At 42.5% G+C, this 26,025-nt stretch overlaps 1 protein-coding gene across 1 annotated transcript in view; it reads left to right on the plus strand.

Moving 5' to 3' along the window:
* The first annotated feature begins 2,753 nt into the window (after positions 1-2,753).
* The window catches only part of SMPDL3A (sphingomyelin phosphodiesterase acid like 3A), an 82,126-nt gene continuing 58,854 nt past the window's right edge, over positions 2,754-26,025 (plus strand). Inside the window, exons 1-2 of the mRNA XM_073627183.1 lie at positions 2,754-3,058; positions 10,917-11,130. Of these exons, the coding sequence (XP_073483284.1) occupies positions 2,962-3,058; positions 10,917-11,130 (311 nt within the window). The 5' untranslated portion in view covers positions 2,754-2,961. The remainder of the gene's footprint in view (positions 3,059-10,916; positions 11,131-26,025) is intronic.

Genomic DNA, 26,025 nt, shown 5'->3' on the forward strand with positions numbered 1-26,025 from the left:
TCAGTGCTCTATGTCGGTGCTAATGTCAGTGCTCGCTATCTTGGTACTGGTGCCACTGCTTTCTATCTCAGTGCTGGTGTCAGTGCTCTCTATCTCAGTGCTGGTGTCAGTGTTCTCTTTCTCAGTGCTGGTGTCAGTGTTCTTTCTCGGTGCTGGTGTTAGTGTTCTCTATCTCAGTGCTGGTGTCAGTGTTCTCTATCTCAGTGCTGGTGTCAGTGTTCCTATCTCAGTGCTGGTGTCAGTGCTCTCTATCTCGGTGCTGGTGTCAGTGCTCTCTATCTCGGTGCTGGTGTCAGTGCTCTCTGTCAGTGCTGGTGTCAGTGCTTTATGTCGATGCTAGTGTCAGTGCTCTCTATCTCAGTGCTGGTGTCAGTGCTCTCTATCTCAGTGCTCTATCTCAGTACTGGTATCAGTGCTCTCTATCTCAGTGCTCTATCTCAGTGCTGGTATCAGTGCTCTATCTCAGTGCTCTCTGTCTCGGTGCTGGTGTCAGTGTTCTATCTCAGTGCTGGCGTCAGTGTTCTATCTTGGTGCTGGTGTCAGTGTTCTATCTTGATGCTGGTGTGAGTGCTCTATGTCAGTGCTGGTGTCAGTGCTCTCTATCTCGGTGCTGGTGTCAGTGCTCTCTATCTCGGTGCTGGTGTCAGTGCTCTATGTCGGTGCTGGTGTCAGTGCTCTCTATCTCGGTGCTGGTGTCAGTGCTCTCTATCTCGGTACTGGTGTCACTGCTCTCTATCTCAGTGCTGGTGTCAGTGCTCTCTATCTCGGTGCTGGTGTCAGTGTTTTCTTTCTCAGTGCTGGTGTCAGTGTTCTTTCTCGGTGCTGGTGTTAGTGTTCTCTATCTCAGTGCTGGTGTCAGTGTTCTCTATCTCAGTGCTGGTGTCAGTGTTCGATTTCGGTGCTGGTGTCAATTTTCTATCTCAGTGTTGGTGTCAGTATTCTATCTTGGTGCTGGTGTTAGTGCTCTCTATCTCAGTGCTGGTTCAGTGTTCTCTATCTCAGTGCTGGTGTCAGTGTTCTCTAGCTCAGTGCTGGTGTCAGTGTTCTCTAGCTTAGTGCTGGTGTCAGTGTTTTATCTTGATGCTGGTGTCAGTGCTCTATGTCGGTGCTGATGTCAGTGTTCTCTATCTCAGTGCTGGTGTCAGTGTTATCTATCTCAGTGCTGGTGTCAGTGGTCTCTGTCTCGATGCTGGTGTCTGTGCTCTCTGTCAGTGCTGGTGTCAGTGCTCTATGTCGGTGCTAGTGTCAGTGCTCTCTATCTCAGTGCTGGTGTCAGTGCTCTCTATCTCAGTGCTCTATCTCAGTGCTGGTATCAGTGCTCTATCTCAGTGTTCTCTGTCTTGGTGCTGGTGTCAGTGCTCTATCTTGGTGCTGGTGTCAGTGCTCTCTATCTCGGTGCTGGTGTCAGTGCTCTCTATCTCGGTGCTGGTTACAGTGCTCTCTAGCTCAGTGCTGGTGTCACTGCTCTCTATCTCAGTGCTGGTGTCAGTGTTCGATTTTGGTGCTGGTGTCAATGTTCTATCTCAGTGCTGGTGTCAGTGTGGCACCTCCGGACCCCCGCAGTGGAGCTCTGCATAGGTGTGGGTAAGGGCCGGGCGGAGGGACGGGTCAGCGGCTGTTAAGCACAGGTTGGCACACTGGGACACTGGCACAGGACTGAGCTGCCCTGACTGTGGCACTGATAACCAGGAGGAAGGTAGTGGAGGGGACTGGGCAGGGGATGGATTTAAAGGCCAGTGGCAGAGGGATGCTGGAGGAGCAGAGATGAGGGGCTGGCTCTCTCTCATGCTGGTGTTAGCTGGCTGCAGAAGGGGTTGTGGCATGGTAGCCATGCCTCTCCCTGCAGCTGGAGCCTGGATCCCCCCGCCCTAATTGACAGTCCCAGAGAGGGGCGGCCCAGACACCATTTCTCTCCTCCCTCACCCTTCCATTGGCTCCATATACCGCGCTGGTGAGGCTTCCTCCCCAGCGGGACCCTCCTCTTCCCCTCTGCATCTCTGCTTACCAGTCAGACGCCTCCTCTGGGTGTGCGGGGATCGCTCAGCGGACCTCTCCAGTTGGGGGTTGAGTCTCCTCCCCAGAAAACACAGTGCTGGCCGGCCCCGCCTCCTCTCCAAGACACAACCTAGGCCCTGTCCTCTCTCCACTGCCTGACCATGGAGCTCAAAGACAGCATTAACCCTCTGCTGGCCGGAGTACAGCGCTGCTGCAGCAGCATTGTTGTCAGCAGAGGTGGCTCTTAAATTAGGCCGGTGCGAGGCCCCTGTAAGTGTGAGGCCTTAGGCAATCATCTAATTTGCCTAATTAGAGAGCCGCCTCTGACTATAGACCTTCAGTGCCTAATGGAAAATCTGGCCTTGACAGAGGGACTGTGTTCCAAAGATGGGACAGACCCTTAAAATCAGGGACAGTTGGGAGTTATGTATATAGGACACCTGGCAACTATTCAATGAATGGGCTGAGTCAGATTTCCGGTGAAATGAATCAAAAGATTTTTATATTCTGCAGGGTGACAGGGTGCGATAGGTAAGGAACAGGGAGGCATCCTGGATTTAGGGTGAGCTGTTTCCAAATATACATTTTTATTAAAAAAAAGTGTTCAAGTTGAACTATACAGTAACTGTGAGAAAGGGAACAAATCTTGGTTACTGAGGGAACAACAGTCTTGGTTACTGAGGAAACAACAGACACTTTAAAGGCTCAGTTTCTGCTCTAGTTCCTCATTATACCACTATAGGTTAACAAAAATGACTTGCATAAACTAAACTGACCTTAGTACTTCCACTTCACACAAACACCAACCTACATTGAGTAATTGTCTCACATCTTCTACCAAACATGCAAGGGTTAATCTTCTGCAACTCAGAAACTTCCACAGCACAGTGTGTAAACAAGGAAGTTTTCTGAGCAAGTCTTGTACAGAGGATTCCCTTCGATTGAACCGGTCTGCAGCACAAGAACATGGGAGCTCTCGGGTTCTGGCTGTTCCTTATGGCTCCTCTGGTCACTTCAGCTCTGCCATTGAACTTCTGGAGCAACAGCCAACAAGGGGTTACAGGTCAGTGACTGTCTGGCTCACAGTAACTTTGTAACATGATATGCTAACAATGGAAATCAGATGACACAAACACTCCAAGCTCATGATCACAGTTTTATAAACCATTATCGCACACACTGCAAGAAAGTCAATTTTGCAACATATGTATTTCATTTTTTGCTGATTTTTCTTCCTCACCATTACTTTTTTACATTTATATTTAGCCTTTTATGTGGTAGTGTAAAGGTAAATCATGTAAATGGTAAAGCCTGACTAGCAGCACTTTCAGACTAGTAACTTTCGTTAACAGTATTTGTTGGATGTGGGGCTGAAAGAAGAGTTCAGAGTCCAGGATAACACCTAGCACCCTAGCATGTGGGGAAGGGTTGATGATTGTGCCATTGCTCTGGACAGAGAAGTCAGGAGAAGAGGCATGTGGGGGAGGAAATATTATGAGCTCAGTTTTGGACAAGTTGAGTTTGAGGAAGTGGTGTGACATCCAGACAGATATGTCTGTTAGTAAATTAGTGATGCATGAGGAGACTGATGAAGTGAGTTGACGGGTGAAGAAATAGATTTGGTGTCATCATCATAGAAATGATATTGAAAGCCATGGGAGGCTATCAGCTGACCCAGGGAGGAGGTGTCGATTGAAAATAGGAGAGGTCCAAGAACAGAACCTTGGGGAACCCCAACGGAAAAAGGAAGGGGAGAGGAGGAAGTAGAATTGTAAGTGACACTGAAGGTGTGGTGGGATAGGTAGGATGAGAGCCAGTGAAGAGCATAGTCACGGAGACCAAAGGAGTAAAGTTTTTTGAGGAGGGGGTGATCAACCGTATCAAGAGCAGTCAAAAATTCCAGAAGCAGGAGTACAGAATAGTGTCCATTGGATTTTGCTGTTTGTAAGTCAGAGCAGTTTCAGTGGAGTGTTAAAGGTGAAATCCAGACTGAATGGGATCAAGAATGTTATTTTTAATGAGATGGTCACTAACATGGTTGTAGACCAGGCGTTCAAGGAGTTTAGAGGAAAAGGGGAGCAAGGAGATGGTGCATAGATTGTTAAGGTTGATAGGGTCAAGGAAGGCTTTTTAGGTATGGGGTTGACTAGCACATGTTTTAGAGTGTTGGGGAAGATGCCAGAAGAGAGGGAAAGATTGAAGATGTGGGTTAGATAGTGTAGTAAAGAGTCAGAGGGTGCTTGTAGAATTTGTAAGGAAACAGGGTCCAGGGGACAGGTGGTAAGGTAGGTGTTAGAAATAAGTTTAGCAACCTTGTCTATAGTAGTAGGGTTAAATAAGGGGAGTATCGATTGTACCTGTTGACATGGGGTGTTAAGTGGGGGAAATACGGGTAAAGTTGAGATTACATCATGAATTTGATCAATTTTATATTTAAAGTGATTGGCTTTCTCCTGGGCATTCAGTGAGTTAGTGTGTGGAGGCAGATATTTATGGTTTATATGTAATTAAACAGAACTGGTATTTTATATGTTTTTAAGCCAATCCAATAAAAATAAATGAATTGTAACAATTTATTGATGTTCTGGAAAAATTAGCACCTAAAAGTTTTCGGAGGATTTTCTAAATTGTTTCTGGTTCCTATATTTTAGTAAATCAGGCCCAATATGTAATAAACTATGCAACTACAAACATGGAAAGCAGCATTAATACTTCCAAACCTATCTTGTGAGCACAATAAGACATAGGGGTTGATTTACTAAAACTGGAGGGTGCAAAATGGGCGCAGCTCTGCAGTGAAACCAATCAGCTTTCAGTTTTTTTGTCAAAGCTCAACTGAACAAGCTGAAGTTAGAAGCTGATTGGCTACCATGCACAGCTGCACCAGATTTTGCACTCTCCAGTTTCAGTAAATCAACCCCTATATATATTTCTAATAAATGAGCTTTTAGTGCCAGAAGATTGGTGCTGCTAGTATTTGGTGCAGAACTCCTGGCAATAGATAGAATAATGCCCTACCCTAAGGCTCTCTCCTATTAAGGCCCCTTTCACACTGGGGCGGTGGGGGCGTCGGCGGTACAACAGTGCTATTTTTAGCGCTGCTGTACCATCGTTCTTGCAGCTGTATTCGGCCGTTAGCGGTGCGGTTTTAACCCCTGCTGGTGGACGAAAAAGGGTTAAAATCCCTTGTACAGCGCGGCTATAGCCGCGGTATTGCCGCGGTATAGCCGCGCTGTCCCATTGATTTCAATGGGCAGGAGCGGTTTAGGAGCGGTGAATACACCGCTCCTTCACCGCTCCAAAGAAGCGGTTTGCAGGACTTTTTTCACCGTCCTGCCAGCGCACCGCTTCAGTGTGAAAGCCATCGGGCTTTCACACTGAACAAACAGCGGAGGCTGTTTAGGGGCGGTTTGCAGGCGGTATTTTTAGCGCAATACCGCCTGCAAACCGCCCCAGTGTGAAAGGGGTCTTAGGGTACTTAACTCTTGTGCACCAAAGTCCGATCCTTTCTGCACAAAACGATAGTAGCAGCAAGGTCCTAACATTGGAATCTATATAATGGTAAAGCCACAATCATGAAAAATTGTGGTCCTACTTAACATCAGTTCTATATTAGTATATCTATAGCTAATAAAGGGAGAGTGAATTATATATGCTTTATATGCAGGCGGGTAATATAACAGTAAGTAATGCCTCCACGCAAAAAGGAATTTCCCTAATTTGAGCAGAGTGGACAGGCTCTAATCTCATTCCATGGACTGACTGTGAGGAACTACACAATCTCCTACAACCTTGATTTTACTAAGAAATCAATGAGTTTGTGTTGTCAGAAGTTTAACCACTTAAGGACAGAGCCTCTTTCTGAGATTTGTTGTTTACAAATTAAACATTTTTTTTTTTTGCTAGAAAATTACTTAAAACCCCCAAACATTATATATTTTTTTTTTACTAACACCTAGAGAATAAAATGGCGGTCGTTGTAATACTTTCTGTCACACTGTATTTGCGCAGCAGTCTTACAAGCGCACTTATTTTGGAAAAAATACAAAATTTTAATCTAAAAAATAAGACAACAGTAAAGTTAGACCAATTTTTATTTATAGTGTGAAAGATAATGTTATGCCGAGTAACCTGATACCCAACATGTCACGCTTCAAAATTGCGCCCGCTCGTGGAATGGCGACAAACTTTTACCCTTAAAAATCTCCATAGGCGACGTTTAAAAAAATTCTACAGGTTGCATGTTTTGAGTTACAGAGGAAGTCTAGGGCTAGAATTATTGCTCTCACTCTACCGATCACGGCGATACCTCACATGTGTGTTTTCAACACCGTTTTCATATGCGGGCGCTACTCACGTATGCGCTCGCTTCTGCATGCGAGCTCGGCGGGATGGGGCGTGTTTTAATTTTTTTTCTTATTTATTTTACCTTTTATTTTTTATTTTTACACTGTTCTTAAAAAAAAAAAAAAATTGTGTCACTTTTATTCCTATTATAAGGAATGTAAACATTCCTTGTAATAGAAAAAAGGCATGACAGGACCTCTTAAATATGAGATCTGGGGTCAAAAAGACCTCAGATCTCATATTTACACTAAAATGCAATAACAAAAAATAAAATTTGTCATTTGAAAAAAATGAAAAAAAAAAATGGCCCTTTTAAGAGCTATGGGCGGAAGTAACGTTTTGACGTTGCTTCTGCCCTGCAATGATATGGAGACGGGTGGGGGCCATCTTCCCCTCACTCGTCTCCATGTCCTGGTGCCCTCTCCCGCCGCCGATTAAAAGTGATCTCGCGGCGAATCCGCCGCAGAGACCACTTTTATCTTGAAGCGGACCACCTGCTGAAGAAAAGGATACTGGGGTTATGGCAGCTAGCTGCTGCCATAACAATGATATTCCTCTTCAAAGTACCAACTGTGGCGGGCAGTCCGTAAGTGGTTAAAGTGATTGTAAAGGTTCGTTTTTCTTTTAAATAACAAACATGTTATACTTACCTGCTCTGTGCAAGGGTTTTGCACAGAGTGGCCCTGATCCTCCTTTTCTGAGGTCCCCTGGCTGCGCTCCTGACCCCTCCTCTTCATCGGGTGCCCCAACGGAGAGCCTCTCTTCATGGGGGCACTCGTGTTGGCATGCTCCTGAGTCCTCCTGCTGTCTTGACACAGACAGCAGGACTCAGCCCTGCCCCCTGGCTCTCATGCACTGGATTTGATTGACAGCAGCGAGAGCCAATGGCTCCCGCTGCTATCAATCTATCCAATGAGGATCCAAAACAGTGGCTGGAGCTGCTGGACTAGTCCCTGTCTCTGAAACAATAGGGCTCAGGTAGGAAAAAGGGGGGGGGGGGCTCTGGGGGTCTGCTGCAGCACAGAAGGTATTAAGGTGAAAAACCTTGAGGGCTTACAAATCCTTTAATTACGTAATAAAAAAACATTGTACTGTAAAACTATTTTAGTAGAGCAACCTGTATATCTACATTAGAATTTATAGAGAAGACTGGTGACATTCTTATCTGAAGTGTTGTCAGGATGCCTAAATCTTTAGCAGCATAAACAGTGTCTTAAACACATACATTACCAGTCAAAAGTTTTAGAAAACCCTTGTTTTTCTTGTCATTTCAAGTTCAGGGAATAACCTGAAATAGTACAAAGTAAGGGGTAAACTGCCAGAGTTGAAAAAAAAAAGTATACGTTACAAACACTGAAAAATAATGTACATTTCAGAGTTATACAAAAAGGCCTTTTTCAGGGAAGAAGTAATGGGTTAACAACTCACAGTTCTGCAGCAATGTATTTATTTTTTATTTTTATTTTATTTATTTCAGGTACTTATATAGCGCCGTCAATTTACGCAGCGCTTTTACATATACATTGTACATTCACATCAGTCCCTACCCTCAAGGAGCTTACAATCTAAGGTCCCTAACTCACATTCATACATACTATGGACAATTTAGACAGGATCTAATTAACCTACCAGCATGCCTTTGGAGTGTGGGAGGAAACCGGAGTACCCGGAGGAAACCCACGCAGGCACAGGGAGAACATGCAAACTCCAAGCAGGTAGCGCCGTGGTTGGGATGTAAATTAAGCCTTGAAAGTTAATGTTAACAATTCCTACAGGTGCCCCAACTTTTGTTAATTACTTACAAGCTCTCTGTCTGTATAACTTTCCCTAAAAACGGCGCTAAACTCCTGTAGGAGAAAAAAATGTCTTTAACTTTCGCACCTTCCTGCCCAAGCCAATTTTCAGCTTTCAGTGCTGTCACTGTACCCAAACTAAATTTTTATCATTTTGTTCCCATAAATAGAGCTTTCTTTTGGTGGTATTTGATCACCTCTGCGGTTTTTATTTTTTGCTAAAAAAAATTAAAAAAGACCGAAAATTTTGAAAAAAAAGTTTTTTTTTTGTTTTTGTTATAAAATTTTGGAAATAAGTACGTTTTCTCCTTCACTGATGGGCACTGAATAAGCTGCACTGATGGGCACTGATAAGGTGGCACCGATGAGGTGGCACTGATAGGCGGCACTGATAGGGCAGCACTGATAGGTGGCACTGATATGCGGCACTGATGGGCATTGATAGGCGGCACTGATGGGCACTCATAGATAGCACTGGTGGGCACTGATGGGCACTAAAAGACTGCACTGATGGGTACTTATGGGTGGCACTGATAGGCACTGAAAGGTGACACTGATGGGCATTGATGGGCACTGATAACTGGCACTGATAGATTTAACAGATAGGCATCACTGGTGGCACTGGCAGGCATTTTTCTTTGGCACTGATTGGCACCTGCCTGGGCACTGATTGGCAGCTGCCTGGGCACTGATTGGCATTTCCCTGGCGGTCTAGCGTGGCATACCTTGTGGTCCAGTGTGGTGGCCATCCCTGGTGGTCCTGGTGGCATCCTGGTGGTCCTGGGTGGGCATCCGAGGGGGGGCTGTGCTGATAAACAATCAGAGAACAAGCACAGACCCCCCCTATCAGGAGAGCAGCCGATCAGCTCTCCTCTAGTCGCGTCTGTCAGACGCCAGTGAGGAAAAGCCAATCAATAGCTCTTCCTGTTTACATCGTGATCAGCCGTGATTGAACACAGCTGATCACGTGGTAAAAAGTCTCTGTCAGAGACTCTTTACCTAGATCAGGGTTGCGGTGTGTCAGACTACCACGCCGCAACAACGATCGATGCGATGCATGCCCCTGGGGGCGCGCAGTGGCTTGATATCCTGAAAGACATCATATGAGGTCTGGTCAGGATATCGCAACCACTTTGCCGACATCATTTTGTTATATGGCGGGCGGCAAGTGGTTAAATTTACAGTGTGCATGAGGCCTAAAAGTGTTGAAACAGACTCTAAAGCAATATTTGGAATGTATTGTACTGCAGGAAATAGTATATTGCAATCAAAATGGGAAGAAGAATGCATTTAACAAAGGAGGACAGAAAGATCGTTATAACCCTTAAAACTGTAGGTCTATCAAGGTGTCAGTGTGTACAGTTTCCTACACCATCAAAAAAGCACCTGGAAACTGGAGGAAACTCTGAATTTCTGAGAGTCAGCAGTTTGCGTGGGTGGAGTTTTATTCATACTGTAACTGTACACCTGGGTACAACTGCCTAGGGTCCTGGTGCAGAACCTGCAATCTGAGAGCCAGTAGGTTCGTTGTTGTTCAAAAGAACAAGCTCTCTTACCGATGTAGCATTTGCAGTGATGAGACAAACCATTTAAAACTGACAATGGTCAGCTTTTATTTATGTAAATCCTTTATCCCAAAAGGAAAAAAACCTGTTACTGTAACTGCTTTTAACATGTTAGCTAAAGTTTTACTTCAATTTGTTAGTGTATTTAAATTTCTAGTAGAACTATCACTCACCTTCCCCCAGATTGACAATGCTGCTGTCCAAAGGTGCCCCCTGTAGTATTTCATCTAAAACGGGAGCACTGATACAGAAGCTGTGTTACTGGCCAGATCACCAAGGGAAAACAGAGAGAAAATGCCTAAAAAAAGAAAACTAATGCAGCCACCACATTTAATGATTGGTAAGCCCCAATATATTACACTTTTGGTTTTGGGTTTATTACTGGTCAAGCTTTTTGAAATATCTTTTGTTCTTTAGTGGAATGGCAATTCCACCCACACCTCAGTGAGTGGCAGTTATCACCCCAGAGTGTGTTTAAGGGGTTCTAGCAGGTGTTTATGGTCACTGACTTAAGAAATACAGAAAGAGTCAGGGAAATAGAGATGCTGCGTATTATTGTTTCTTTTGGAGAGTTCTTCACTGTTATAGACACTGTACACACAGACCAAAACATTTAAAGCTGAACTCCGGGAATTCAGCTCCTTTGTAAAATGCAGACATACTTTGAGTTAAGTCCAACGAGTTGCATGCCAACTCCTAAACTTATCTCTTATCTCATCTGACAGGTTTATGGAGCTCCTGAAACACGGCTATCGCTATTATGTTGAGAGGTCTGACGCTGGACCTTCTGATCTCAGCTCCTTCAGCAGCAGAGTCGATGCAGCTGCTGTGCTCGCCCCCCCACTGCCCAATCACAGACACCTTTGTATTGTGTGAAACTATTCACAAAATATAATGGATTCTGTGAATTGGTAGCAGAGGGGAGGGGCAGGCAAAGCTTCTGTGTGCTTTTCTCCCCTCAGAGCTCTAAGTGTCTCCTTCAGAAGCACCATAAACCTGTCAGATGTTAAAATAGAAATAAGTCCAGGAGATGGCATGCATCTTGTGGGACTGAACTCACAGTATTCCTGCACATTTTTTAAAGTGACTGAGTTCCTGGAATTCAGCTTTAAATTAATTTAGATTGGATAAACCCATCAGAGATAATGATAACCATTTGATTGATCAAGTCCTAAAGATCAAAAACCTTTGACCTTTTTTTTTCTTTCATATTTAGGACAGTTTTGGCATATTTCAGACCTTCACCTGGATTTCTCTTATCACCTCACCGATGATCACACCAAAGTGTGTTTGTCCTCTAAGGGTGCCAACGCCTCAAACCCTGGAATCTATGGTGACTTTCTATGCGATTCACCATATGGACTTATTTTATCAGCAATTCAGTACATAAAAGATTCTGAGCAAAAAGTCGACTTTATGATATGGACTGGGTAATGTATCTATATCTTTTATGAAGTTTAATTCTAAGAGAAGTCATAGTAACAGTAATGGCTAAATCAACTCCAGATGTGATTTTTCTAAAGCAGGTTAGAATCTGAAAACGAATAATGTAAAGGGAATCTATAGTGTTTTATCTATCTTTTCATTCTGCGTAATCTTCAAAATGAAGAATAACTGAGTGGTGCTTATTTGTATGCCCCTTTTATCAGATACAAGTAAAAGCTTGTAAATGAATACTTTATATTGTGAAGGGTTGGCATCAAAAGAAGAGCTGAAGTAACGTGTTTTCTTTACAGCCTAGGTCTCTGTCTGTGTTTTATTGTATGGTTTTCACATCTCGACAGCCTAACATAGACTTTGAGCTTATAGAAAATGGTATAATATAACTTTGAGCAGAAAACAAATCCGCTCATCTAAGCAATAACTGAACACATTTCAACCCCCACTAAATCAAATATTTAGCAATTCTAATCTTTGTACAACAAAACAAAATGTAACTCACAGTTTAAACACTGCAGACTTCAAAGTCTTCGGAGGCATCTCAAGAAAATTTACAAACCCTGCTACATCTGCATTCAGTTATCTAAGTTCTTGTTCAATATTTTTGATTGGTTTTCAAGCACTTTACATAAATCAAAATATTAACAAATTAACACAAGGATTATAGGCCCATAGAGTTAAGCTAAGTACACACAATACACCCAAAAATGAATGAAATAACAGAGTTCACGTTACAATGTTAATATGTACAAACCGGTATAGGAATTTCATAGTGGCATTCGCAACTGACCTAAGTAACTAAGAGCGAATTCAAATCTTAAAGTGGTCAAGTGTGATTAACTGGTGTTTGGTCAAAGATAATCAACAAAGGGACACCTAGTGTCAATAAGATAATAAGAGTGGAAAGGAACATGAGAAAGAAAGAGAGAAAAGGGAGGGATAGCAAGGGGGAAGGGTTCTAGGAAAAAAAAGGAGTAAAGTGGGGACCCTGGGAGCTTGGTAGGCAATAGCATGGAGTTGACAGTTTTGTGGCAGAAGACAGGGTGACGTTAACAAGGTAGTAAAAGGGTTTTAAATTTGGGTGAACATAATGTTCCACCCACAGCTGCCAGATTTTGGTATATTTCTTTACCCTATCCTTAATATTCAGTTTTAGCATGAATCATAGCAGATGTCACTCTGTTTTTGGTTTCAACAAGATTCAAATGGGGAGATATCCAGGAGTGAGCTATGGTCTTCTTGACGGCTGTCGTTATTTGCAGTAACAGGGTGAATTACGCTTTGGTGAGGTAATAAGGCTTACAGTTCATAAAAGCCACTAGTGGGTTGAGAACTACCGGGTGTGTAAACAAAGTAGAGAGGATCTGAAGAATGTATTCCTAAAAGGTGGCAACTATAGGACAGGACCATCATATGTGGTGACAGGTGCCTAAATGTCCACAGCCGCAGAAGCATAACATTCATAGACACAAACATTCATAAGTTCTAAATATGAATTGCCACTTGTGGAAAGGTGAGCATGGAACCAGATTACCTTAAAAACATGTTCTGGACCCTTCTTTTTGGGGTATATAATACACAAAATGACATCCTTAGAGTTGTAAAACTCCCCTTCAGCACTTCCCAGCCTTTCCAGCACTCTTTCAACTTTGTACCATTCACATTCTATCACATCCTCCCACTAATTGTAACCTGTTGCTTCATGTACATCTAATAGTGAGAAAACACTTTCAAGTTTTATAAAATGCCTTCACTGAGTAGACAGAAGTACATACTCTTTAACAAATTACGCAAATCTTTCATGACCATAGACTTGAAGGTAGTACCCCGATTCCAGTGCTGGTAAAAATGTAAAATTACTCTTGAAGAACTGCCTTAACAAATCTAAGAATACCGGAATTCTGTACATTAGTGCTATCTTGCTGACTTCACTAGGGATGGGCGAACGGTTGTTGGGACGTTCGGATAACAGCCGAACAAACGGGGCGTTCGACCATTTGTTCGCCCCCGCCCAAACGGACCACAATGCATTGTGGCTTTGAACAGTGCATTGCAAGCCCTGATTGGCCAATCAGGGCACAGAGCACTGTCAGAGTCATGATTGGACACTGTCATCATGACTTTATCTAATCATGGCTCATTCCCACCCCACAGTATAAAAGTATTCTTTCAATGGCAGTCATTTTCAGTGTGATTTTGGTGTGGAAAGAGATAGAACAGGGCTCTGTTCAGTGCTATTAATTAGTGTGCTATACTGGGCTATTTTGCTTCAATTGTCAGTGCAGAATATTAGTTTAGTGTCAGTCTAGGGATAGTGTGAGTGTAGTGAGGAGGACCATCATTCAGCTTTTCATAGTGTGCAGCTGGAGTAGGGACAGCTCAGATAGTTTCAGTGTAGTGTAGTGAGACCGTGTCAGTAATCTTGACATTAGTATATAGCTAGAGTAGGGACAGTTCAGATAGCTTCAGTGTAGTGACAGTTGAACACCGTCTATTTGATTGCCAGTTTAACGCCATATCGTATTGCGTGCGTTACTGCCAGTTAAACGCCATATAGTTTTGCGTGCGTTACTGCCAGTTTAACGTCATATTGTTTTGCGTGGGTTACTGCCAGTTTACTGCCATATAGTTCTGTGTGCGTTACTACAAGTTTAACGCCACATAGTTTTGTGCGTTACTGCCAGTTTAACGCCATTTACTTCTGTGTGCGTTACTGCCAGTTTAACGCCATATAGTTCTGTGCATCACTGTACGTTTGGCGCATTATATTGCAGTATATTATATTGTATGCGTGGAGTGTGTCTGTGTAGTGTGAGTACTCAAATTAAGGGCACCAAACACCTCTTTACATTGATTAAAGTGCATCTACATACAGATTTCAACTTCTCCTTTACATTTGCTTATAAGCACCGCCCCCTCCCTTCTAATAATGTCTGGGAGGACAACAAGGAGAGGCAAACGTTCCCTTGGCACTGTAAGGGGTAGAGCAACAAATGTGTCCATAGGCAAAGGTGGACATGGTGGTTAGTCCTCAGGCAGGGCATCATTTCCTCTGTTTAGTGAGTTTGCTCGTGCTATCCAGCCACAGCATGCAGAGGAGGTGGTGGACTGGCTTACTAAACCTTCCTCATCCTCCTCATCCTCTGTCACACAAGCAGAGACAGGTGCATATCATTGCAATTTTTTACAGCAAGGCAAATTCTTGCTTACATCAAGAGTACCTTTATAGGGTTACGGTGGGAAGGCGCCACCGACACCCAAAGATCAATTTTAACGCACCCGTTACTTCTATGCAAAGTCAAAGTGACACCAGAATGTATAAAAAAAATCTCTAATCTTGATCCCAGTGCACTACATTGTGGCCTCATCATACACACTGGCTCCCCAGCTGTTGCTGAGCAACATAAAGGCAGCTTGCAGGAAAAATGTCCCCCAGGACCTGGACCCCTATAGCCATTGTATGCCTAATTACTTGCATTTAAGCCTTCAAAATGGGCACTTTTGATATTTGAAGTTTGGGTCCAATTGACTTTAATGGGGTTCGTTATTCGGGTCCGAACGTTCGGGGTGTTCAGAAGTTCTGGTCTGAACCGAACAGGGGTCCGTTCGGCCCATCCCTAGACTTCACTAGGTCCAGGCACAAACCTTTCAAAATGAACCCCGGTGATAAGCAAATTGACTAATTATGCTACAGCAATATGATATTGGAACATGTAGCTGGCACACGAGACAATATTTATATTATTGTCTAACATTGTTTCATTTTTTTTCCTAATTCAGCAGCTGTTGGAAGGTTTTGATGTTCCATCTTTAATACCAGTCTCTACAGGGATTGGGGTTTTGGGAACTGCTCCTATATTTCCCCACAGATGTTATCTTGAATGAGTACAGGGTATATCATTCAAACCAAGTGAGGAAACATTTTCTTAGCACTTGGGATTTGGAGTACCTATCTGCTGTTTCTGACATTCCCCTGTGCTTATTTTAGAATATGTAAAGGTAGATGAACTCTCATTGGTTATGGAGTACCTATGAAATCAGCCATGGACATCAGGTTCAAATATTTTAAGATTTAACACAGAAGATGCATCATCAGTTAGGCAGAGTGTTCCCCTTTCTATGCAGAACAATAGGAGGCATTGAAAAAATATCAAAATATACTAAAAGGCCCACTTCTCAAGAGCTAGCTTTGATTATGGTTTCAAAACCAACCATAATAATGGGATCATTTCTGTTCTAAATATGCATGCACATTAACCCTGTGCGGCGTTTCTTCATCTAACTGTTGAACACAAAATTGGCGTGCACTAGAAACAATAGACTAGAATTCAGTAGGTATCAAACAATCTTCTTGTCTACTTCAATGATGCATATAGGCTTATCAGTTTTTTTTTCAGAATCAATAATCCCTGAAAAATGGGCATATGTCTAGTTCATTTCACTGGCTTAGCCTAGAGCAGTGATGGCGAACCTTTTTGAGTCCGAGTGCCCAAACAGCGACACAAAACCAACTTATTTCTTTCAAAGTGCCAACACAAAATTAAACCTATCAGCGGCTCTGTGCACAGGATGGGACTGATCATCCCTCTGAATAAACCCTAAGGGACCAAAAACATATGATTCTGCCAGAATACATTGTTTAGGAATGCGTTTTGCTCAGAATGCAGGGTGCAGGAATGAGTTGTGCTCAGAATATAGGGTGCAAGAATGCAGGTTTCAGGAATGTGTTGTGCTCAAAATGCAGGGTGCAGGAATGCGTTGTGCTCAGAATACAGAGTTCAGGAATGCGTTTTGCTCAGAATACAGGGTTCGGGAAAACGTTGTGCTCAGAATGCAGGGTTCAGGAATGCTTTGTGCTTAGGGTGCAGGAATGCGTTGTGCTCAGAATGCAGGGTGCAGGAATGCTTTGTGCTTAGGGTGCAGGAATGCGTTGTGCTCAGAATGCAGGGTGCAGGAATGCATTTTGCTCAGAATGCAGGTTTTAGGAATGTGCTGTGCTCAGAATGCAGGAATGAGTTGTGCTCAGAATGCATGGTGCAGGAATGCTTTGTGCTCGGGGTGCAGGATGCAGGAATGGGTTGTGCTCAGAATACATGGTTCAGGAATGCGTTTTGCTCAGAATGCAGGGTGCAGGAATGCGTTTTGCTCAGAATACATGGTGCAGGAATGCGTTTTGCTCAGAATACATGGTTCAGGAATGCGTTTTGCTCAGAATACATGGTTCAGGAATGCGTTTTGCTCAGAATACAGGGATCAGGAATGCGTTTTGCTCAGAATACAGGGATCAGGAATGCGTTTTGTTCAGAATACAGGGATCAGGAATGCGTTTTGTTCAGAATACAGGGATCAGGAATGCGTTTTGTTCAGAATACAGGGATCAGGAATGCGTTTTGTTTAGAATGCACTCTGCAACATACACTGACCTACCTGACACATACTTCCTGCACTGCTCACATCCCCCCACACACAGTGCAATGTAGATCAGAGGATTCATCCTCCTTCTTACCTCTCCATGGCCTCATTGTCCATCACATCAGGGCTCTCCCTAGCACTGGGCAGTATTGCAGGAGTCCCCACCATCCAGCCACTCCTTGGTGTCCCAGACGCAGAGATGTTAGCTAGCAGCCACTGCACCTCTCCCATGGCCATGCTGTGCTCCGAGCACAGCCCCTCCCCCTCCGCTGTCAGGTCACAGAACATTTAGCAGAGGGATGGGCTGTACCAAAGTACTCCTGGGGCAGGGGGAGCTGGAATAGGGTGCCGCAGAGAGGAATGCCGGAATGCCTCACTGGAGGTGTAAGAGACCCTCGGTACGGCAGAGGAATACATTTACACCCCCTAAATGTCGCACAAGTTTTTGCCTGGATGGGGAATTTTCCCCCCTTATCCTGGCAGGGTGCTGCATGCCAACAGAGATGGCTCAACAGGCCGGCAGCGGCACGCGTGCCACGCGTTCGCCATCACTGGCCTAGAGGAAGAAACAGCCAGCATTGTGTCCAATTCTTTCTATTCTATTCTATTACACAATCAGCACTTTATTTGACCCTGATGACTTACTGGATTGCCAGCTGGGATTTTTCAGTCATATGTCCATGTTTTTATATCCCTCTTTGCCACTTCTTTTAAGCTAACCATACACACTGCATTCTGATAATATATTCATTGTACAATTAAGTTTAGATTTATCAAAACTTTTGAATATCAGGATCTACCTAAACTATTCAATAGGCAGGCCCTTGAACTATATATGGTAGGTGTTCGTAGATCTGAAGGAAGTTTAACAGTCAGATTGTAATGTGTGTGGTGAGTATTAAGATTAGTACAACACTAATGCCCTGTACACACGGTCGGATTTTCTGACGGAAAAAGTGCGATTGGATTGTGTTGTCAGAAATTCCGATTGTGTGTGGGCTCCATCGGACTTTTTCCATCGGAATTTCCGACACACAAAGTTTGAGAGCAGGCCATCAAATTTTCCGACAACAAAATCCGATCGGTTAAATTCCGATCGTGTGTACAAAAATCCGACGCACAAAGTGCCACGCATGCTCAAAATAAATTAAGAGACGAAAGCTATTGGCTACTGCCCCGTTTATAGTCCCGACGTACGTGTTTTACGTCACCGCGTTCAGAACGATCGGATTTTCCAACAACTTTGTGACCGTGTGTATGCAAGACAAGTTTGAGCCAACATCAGTCGGAAAAAATCCGTGGATTTTGTTGTCAGAATGTCCGATCAATGTCCAATCGTGTGTACAGGGCATTAGTCTGCAACCTCCTCTATATTAGATGGAAGAGGTCATGCCTTTGTGAGCAGAGCAGGTTTTCCTTTGGATTAGTCTAGTTATGTGCATACTGAGCTTACACAATTAGTAACCCCCGGCTTTGTAAGAGTTTCCGCTTTTAGCTTTTAATAGTCCTTGACATCTTTTGGGGCAGTTAAAAATGTTTTTTTCAAGAAACACTAGGCAGTGCCACAAACACCACCTGTTGTTCATTGGTTATATTATAATCAAGACACATCTTTCATAAATGTGGCTTCACCTGATCGGGCCTAAGAATAGATGACATATCCAGTCACCTGATATTAGCTACTCCTCTGCCTCAAAGTAAACTTTTTTGTCTTTTTCTATTACTTCTGCCTACATAGTCAGCTAGGTGGCCAGTAGCCAACTGTTTTTTACTGGGTCTCTGCAACCCAGGCGAAGTCTAATGAGAGGAAACGCGTCGGGAGGACTCCACTGCCGCCATTATTTTATCCAAGCGCTTGTAACCACTTTTCAAATGTAAGTGTTTTACCTTTAATAAATAAAACTATATACGGAATTACGCTATGTGGCCATCTCTTTCTATTTCTCATTGGTCATTATCCTCTGACGTGTAACCACTTCTGTGGACATGGATTTCCCATGAAGGTCTAGGATACTCCGGGTTCCAATTACGGAGGATCTCCAAGGTTCCATCCCTGTTGTCGACTGACAACTCAAGCCTGTTTGACTCATAGAACGTATGTTCTTTTGAGTTCAAACTATCCGGTAAGCCTGCATCTTCCTCGGTGGTGGCTTTATCACATTGGTGTTTCTAGTTTCCATCCACCATATCGGCTATCTATGTGGGGATTGTGATCATTCAATCTATTTATTTCATTATGGACTGCAATTATTCACTGCACACTGTGGACTTCTGAGATTTTCATGGACTTAATAATTTACTTTGCACCAATTTTTATTTTTTGTCTTTAGTCACACATATGTTATATATTGGTTTATGTATTATGGTTTGTTAATTGGATTTATTTTGATTTAATGTACTATGTTTATGGCAGGGCTGTGTCAATTAACCCTAGCACTTTAGCGCTACACTTATACACACCCACTGTATATGATTTCAACAAAAAAAATGTCCTGTTTGTTGTGTCAGCTGCTATTATCAATTCAGGCAGCGCAGAGTACTTTACTACACTACTCTCTGCAACCTACTGCAAACTTGCATTTTGGGCTGATGCCGTCTGCTGAAAGTCGGCATGTGCTGGTTTGCTATTATAGTCCTCTGCAAAATTACATTGGTCTACACCTGGGTCATTGGAGCTTCCTGCTGACATTCTGTTAAATTTACCAATTCCTTCAATGCTTTTTTTAACCACTTCAATACCAGGCACTTAGACACCTTCCCGCCCAGGCCAATTTTCAGCTTTTAGCGCTGTCGCAATTTGAATGACAATTGCGCAGTCATGCTACACTGTACTGAAACAATTTTTTTATCATTTTGTTCCCACAAATAGAGCTTTCTTTTGGTGGTATTTGATCACCTCTGCGGTTTTTATTTTTTGCGCAACAAATAAAAAAAGATCGAAAATTTAAAAAAAAAACAAGTTTTTCTTTGTTTCTGTTAAATTTTTTTGTAAATAAGTACGTTTTCTTCTTTAATGATGGACACTGATATGGCTGCACTGACGGGCACTGATACGGTGGCACTGATGGGCACCGATGAGGTGGCACCAATGAGGTGGCACTGATTAAATGGCACTGACGGGCACTGATGATGGGCACTGATAGGCACTGATAGGTGGCACTAGTATGCGGCACTGATGGGCACTCGTAGGTGGCATTGATGGGTACTTATGGGTGGCACTGATGGGTACTTATGGGTGGCACTGATAGGTGGCACAGATGGGCACTGATGAGCACTGACAGGTGGCACTGATGGACACTGATGGGTGGCACTGATGACACTGATTGGCACTGATGGGCACTCGTAGGTGGCATTGATGGGTACTTATGGGTGGTACTGATAGGTGGCACGGATGGGCACTGATAGGTGGACACTGATGGGCACAGATGGGCACTAACAGGTGGCACCGATGGACACTGATGGGTGGCACTGATGACACTGATTGGGGGCACTGATGCACCTAAGGGTGGCATTGCTTGGCATCACTGCAATATAATGGTGTCAATCAGTGCCCATTTGTGGGCACTGATTGGCACAGATTGGGCACTGACTGGGCACATGTGGATGGCCATGGGGTACATACCTGGCCATCCACATGTTGCCCCTTTCCCTGGTGGTTCTAGTGGCGATCCCTGGTAGTCCAGTGTGGTCATCTGAGGAGGGCTGCGCTGATAAACAATGTTGCCAGACACGAGTGAGGAAAAGCTGATCAACGGCTCTTCCTATTGATATCGTGATCAACCGTGATTGGACACAAAATGCACAAAATACACAGATACAGTTGATAAAGTAATACCATATTTAAAAAACTCCATGTACCAATGTGCCATAGTGTCAATCAATCGTCAGTCACATTGTACATTGATGTAGATCCATCATCGTTCACGATGATTGACGTCCTGCCAATCCACTGACACACATGATGACCGGAGCCATTGATCCTCTTCTGCTGGACTCTCACTGCAAATTACAGCAACCCAGCCAGCTGCTGAATTTCTACAAACCAGCTGGTAAGGCTAGCTGACATCATCGATCAAATATCGTCCAGGATCCCCTGGCCACTTTACTACATTTTTGCTGTAGCATAACCTACACTTTACGTGCAGATTTAAGGCATTCTACAAATGTCCTGAAATGTCCTTAAAAATACAAGATTCGGTTTCTATTGACTTTAATGGGTTTGTTCCCCTAATGAAGTCACGTGACGTCAGGCGTAGGGACGGGATAGGCATCCAAGACTGATATATGCAAACGAGCTCGCCGTTCGTAGGAGATAAGTTTTCTGTGTGTTTTTTCTTGTAAGTGAAGTGAGTACCCTCAACATTGTTTTAATAAAAACCAACCTCTGATTGAAATACTACACTATCTGGTCCCTTCTTTCCTTTAATCCCCCTCCTGCTCCACTGAGAGACAAAGACCCACTAACAGCTCCATCCAGCCCAGGAATCCAAGTGAGAGGCAGTTAGGAGTACAAGGGAGAAGCAACCATTACCAGCAACTTTATGCGGTTACCTCTTTACCGCAAGGTAAGAGGCCACTTCACACCACTGTGTGTCCTGTGCACGAAGAGGAGATCACCCCCATGCTATCAGCACCTTATTGCACTTTTTTGCACATTTTCTGATTAGCCACATTAAGAGGATTTAATTGCATTGGACTACATTCCCAGTCCCATTATATATTTTGCACATGTTTGCCTTTGTTTGAATTTTCACAAGTTCTACAGTGGACTTATTTTGGTTATATGTTTTTTATACACGGCATTTGCGATTTTTGTGATTTTTGCCCATATTGATTGCACGTTGCACATTTCATTTACTAATTGCTGTTTTTTGCACAATGTTTTTTGCCTACTTGCACGATCCATTGAGGTGTTTAGTGATTGTATATTGATTTTTTGGTTATATGTTTATTATACACTGCATTTGCGATTTTTGCACATATTGATCGCATGTTGCACATTTAATTCATTAATTTCTGTTTTTTGCACAATGTTTTTTGCCTACTTGCACGATCCATTGAGGTTTTTAGTGATTGTATATCGATTTTAGTGTTTCCAGTAAGATACTTATCACATCTGGCCTTAAATCTTTTTTGAATGATTTTTTTGCACATTGCACTTTGCTATTACCACCGATTATTGTGGAATATCACACTGCACCTATTGGGTATAGAAGTACTCTATATTGATTGTACTTATTCTTATATTGTTTCTGGTTTTTTATATGTTTATATCATTTACCTTTGTACTACTACCTCTAGCAGCATAGGTTTTTTTTTTTTTTTTAAAGAACAGCACAGCACCAATTTTTACATACCTTATTTTTAATAGGGTTTGGCCACCATATTCAGAGTTCATAAATTTCAGGCTGGTTTTGCAAATCCTCACGCAAACCAAACTCAGGCTAGTTAGCTCATGAATAAAATATTTAATCCTACATATCGGTTAATAAACCACAAACATGGTAAACCGACACCTAGGCTAAATGGAAGGCGCTCAAAAACAAAAAAACGTGTATACCTTACAGTGTACAATGATGGTGACAACCTCTAAATAATCAATGAGTTGCCTAAATAGAACAGTGTGCAAACGTGGTGATAACCTCTAATCGTGAGTCAATCACCTCAATATAATAGTGGTGATACCCTCTTTTAGGTGAATCAATCACCTAAGTATAACACACTAAAATAACAATAACCCACCAAAAATATATATATATATATATAACCTGTAAAAAATAAAATTAAAAATAAACATACAGATGTATAGTGTGACCTTATACATTAATAAAAGTGACAGCAACTAGAAAAATGAACACGTGCAAGTTTTCCAATTCATGCTGCAAAAGTAAAAAACTTCATCTACAGTTCATGAATGAAAGCAGTCTCCAAACCAGCCGTAAGTGACAAAAAATAGTGACGATAAATTGAAAATCAAATGTCCCGCACAGATGATTCCTCAGTGATGTGTGTCATATGATGAGTAACTTGGTGCTTCTTTCACCTCACCACCATGCTAGTGAATCACACTCTCCAGACCTGCACTCACCAGAATAACATGCCAGCACTCTCATGCAAGGCAAATCATGCTCTTTTTACCACACTCCAGGGTAAATGGTGTATACGAGGTTCACAGCGATGGTTTTCAATGGATCCACATAAAAAGAAATAAATGCCCCAATAGTGTAATTCAGCAATAACAATTTATTAAAATCACTGCACTCCTCACACATAGCACTCACATTAGTGTAAAATCAAAAGGCACAAATCGTGTAGTAAACAGCAAGCCTCAACTCTGTGGATATACCAATAAACAATGGTCACGGCGGACCCGAGGTGTGCAGCCGCTGGGTAAGTTCTCACCCCTCCCTCGGAATTCCTCCGTCCCTCCGTGCGCTCGTAATCCTAACCTCCTGTGTGGCTGACAGCATGTACGTCACAACTCATAGCCACGCCCCGACATGTTTCGTCATGGATAGACTTCTTCATGGGATTGGCTGTGTTAGCTGTCACTCTCCCTTTTATCTAATCTACAATAGACGCCCCCTGGGTTACGCTCTGCGCATGCGCACACCTCGCGTCCCCGTATATCGGACATAATAGTGTCTAATACAGCAGATGTGATAAGGAATTATAGGCACATGAGAGCATTCTAATAATAATAGAAACAATCCGCTGGATTTTTCAATACAGTCTACCAAACTGATGAATGAGTATAAGTGCAAACCGCATCATTCTAAAAAATATATAAAAATAAAATTATCCTTTAAATGCCAGCCCGCACTTGCCATGATTTTTCACATCGCTAACCTACTGCTTAATATCGGCAATGAATACCGGCCAGTAATTAGAACAATCTTTTACACAGTTAACTATCTACTTAATAGCAATGGTAATATACATAGCAATCCCAACCCAGGGACTAAAAATTGAGATCGCATGTTACCCAATCTGGGCCCATTTATTTCCCAGTTGTGCTACTAATAAAATATAAAATAAAGAAATAAAAATACATAAAAATACAATCTTACTATATATTATAAATCCAATAAAATTCAAATTGCATAAAAATGCTGAACTGTAAACGAGAAGTAAAATCCATGGAATTAATATGGATCCTCTCATAAAAATATATATATATACATATAATCTGATGTTGAATACCACTTTAGAGATAAATAAAAATATATATAAAATGTATAGATAAGCCTCCAAAAATTAAATATCTATACTGTATATAAATTTTATATGGATACCAAATGAAGAATAAACTAAACTAACCTACAATAATAACCAACCCCTCCGGTGAGTGTAACAATCCATACCCCACCCATAATAGGTGTGCAGTGTTGTATAACTACCAGGGTAATACCGACAACTTATAACAAACATGAGGGATCTGTTTAAAAATCTGTTTCCAAATCAACTCCCCTTTCTCCCGTCCTCATAGGGACTAATACTTTACCAATACTTATTAAATGTACAGGGTAACTCCAGACATATAATCTATAATAGACATATCCCTTAATCCCCCTACTACAATGCAAGTATAAATGGGGGTATAACTACACATGTCTGTTTATAAAACAATACACTAACAATAAAAAGACACCATCCACACAAATATATTCTAAAATGTGGTAGTAATCACAATAAAACAGATGAAAACCAAAAAAATCATAACCACAGGGCTCCAATACCTGTAGTGAACATTAAGACAGGAAGACCTAATCTAAAAATTGTTAATGAAGCAGTTTAGATCTAATTCTATGTTTAACCCCCTAGGGGCTAAACTCTTCAATAAATAGATCCATCTGGTTTCCCGTTGCGATAAATCCCTGACTCTGTTAGACCCTCTCCAGGAGGGATGTACAATATCAATCCCACAAAATTGTAGTAATGATGGATCTTGTTGATGTTTTAGTTTAAAATGTAGGGAGACACTATGGTACTTATAGCCATTTTTAATGTTGGTAAGATGTTCCGAAATCCTAACTCTCAGCATTCTCTTCGTCCTCCCCACATACAGAAGGCCACACGGGCACCACATCAGATAAACAACATGTGTCGAATTACATGTGCTAAATTCCTTAATTTCAAAGGATTCCCCATCCCTATTAGTCACATTAGTCACTCCTCTATGGTTGACTCTAACGGTCCTGCAACAAATACACCTCCTGCAACTGTAGAACCCTCTGAAGTTAAATTTAAAAGAATTCCTCCCAGGTGGATCCAATATCCTTTTCACCACGTGGTCACCGAAGCTCGGGGCCTTCCTATAAATGAATATTGGCCGGTCCGGTAGCACCTCTCCCAGATGCCTATCCTTACATAAAATATGCCAGTATTTTCTGAAAATATTTTCAATGTCTTTATACTGGCAATGGAATCCAGAAATAAAGCCAAATTGATGTTTATTCTCACTGGGTATATTCTCCGATTTCTTCAGGCATTGTTCCCTGGGTACTAATGCCACCTCCTGGGTGATTTTATTTAATTCATCCTCCCGATAGCCTCTTTGTAGGAATTTGCTTTTAAGAACATCTGCTTGCTCGAAGTAGTCTTCCAATTCCGTACAATTGCGGCGTACACGTAACATCTGCCCTTTTGGAATATTTCTTATCCAAGCCGGGTGATGGCCACTTCTGATTGATAAGAAACTATTTCGATCAGTCGGCTTAAAATAAACTTTAGTTTTTAATGATTGGCCCTGTCTCTCAATAGTTACATCCAGAAAATTGACCGATAGATTGCTCATCTGATGTTCTAATTTAATGTTGTTATGGTTGTTATTGAGCTCTTGTAAAAAATCAATGGCCGATTCCTCTGTACCCTCCCAAATGAACAAGAGGTCATCAATGAATCGCCGATAAAATAAAAGTTGAGGTCTTCTCTGGTTGAACACTTTTCTGTCTTCCCACTCTGCCATGAACAGGTTGGCGAGGCGGGGAGCATATTTAGCCCCCATCGCCACGCCAACCTGTTGGGAATAAAAATGGCCATCACACCAAAAATAATTGTGGGACATACAAAAGTCCAGTGCTTGTCCCAAAAATCTTTTCTGTACATCAGGGATGTCGTCTCTCTTACTCAAGGCCCAATTCAGGGCTAAAGCCGCATCCTCGTGTTGTATAATAGTGTATAGGGAGGCCACATCAGCCGTTACCAAATACACTGACGATGAGGTCTCTAGTTGGACATCATTGAGTAATGTCAGAAGGTCACCTGTGTCTTTCAAGTAAGCCCTGGTGTTCTTCACACTTGGTTGGAGGAATTTATCTAAAAATTCCACTAATCTTGCCGTAACGGACCCAATCCCGTTAACAATCGGCCGAGGCGGTGGGCACTGTATATTCTTATGCACCTTAGGTAAGGTGTATATAACAGGGATTCTGCATGCACTGGGGATTAGATACCTCTTTTCTTTAACCCTT

Source organism: Aquarana catesbeiana, linkage group LG04 (assembly GCF_042186555.1).
Source record: "Aquarana catesbeiana isolate 2022-GZ linkage group LG04, ASM4218655v1, whole genome shotgun sequence".
NCBI classification, from domain to species: Eukaryota; Metazoa; Chordata; class Amphibia; order Anura; family Ranidae; genus Aquarana; species Aquarana catesbeiana.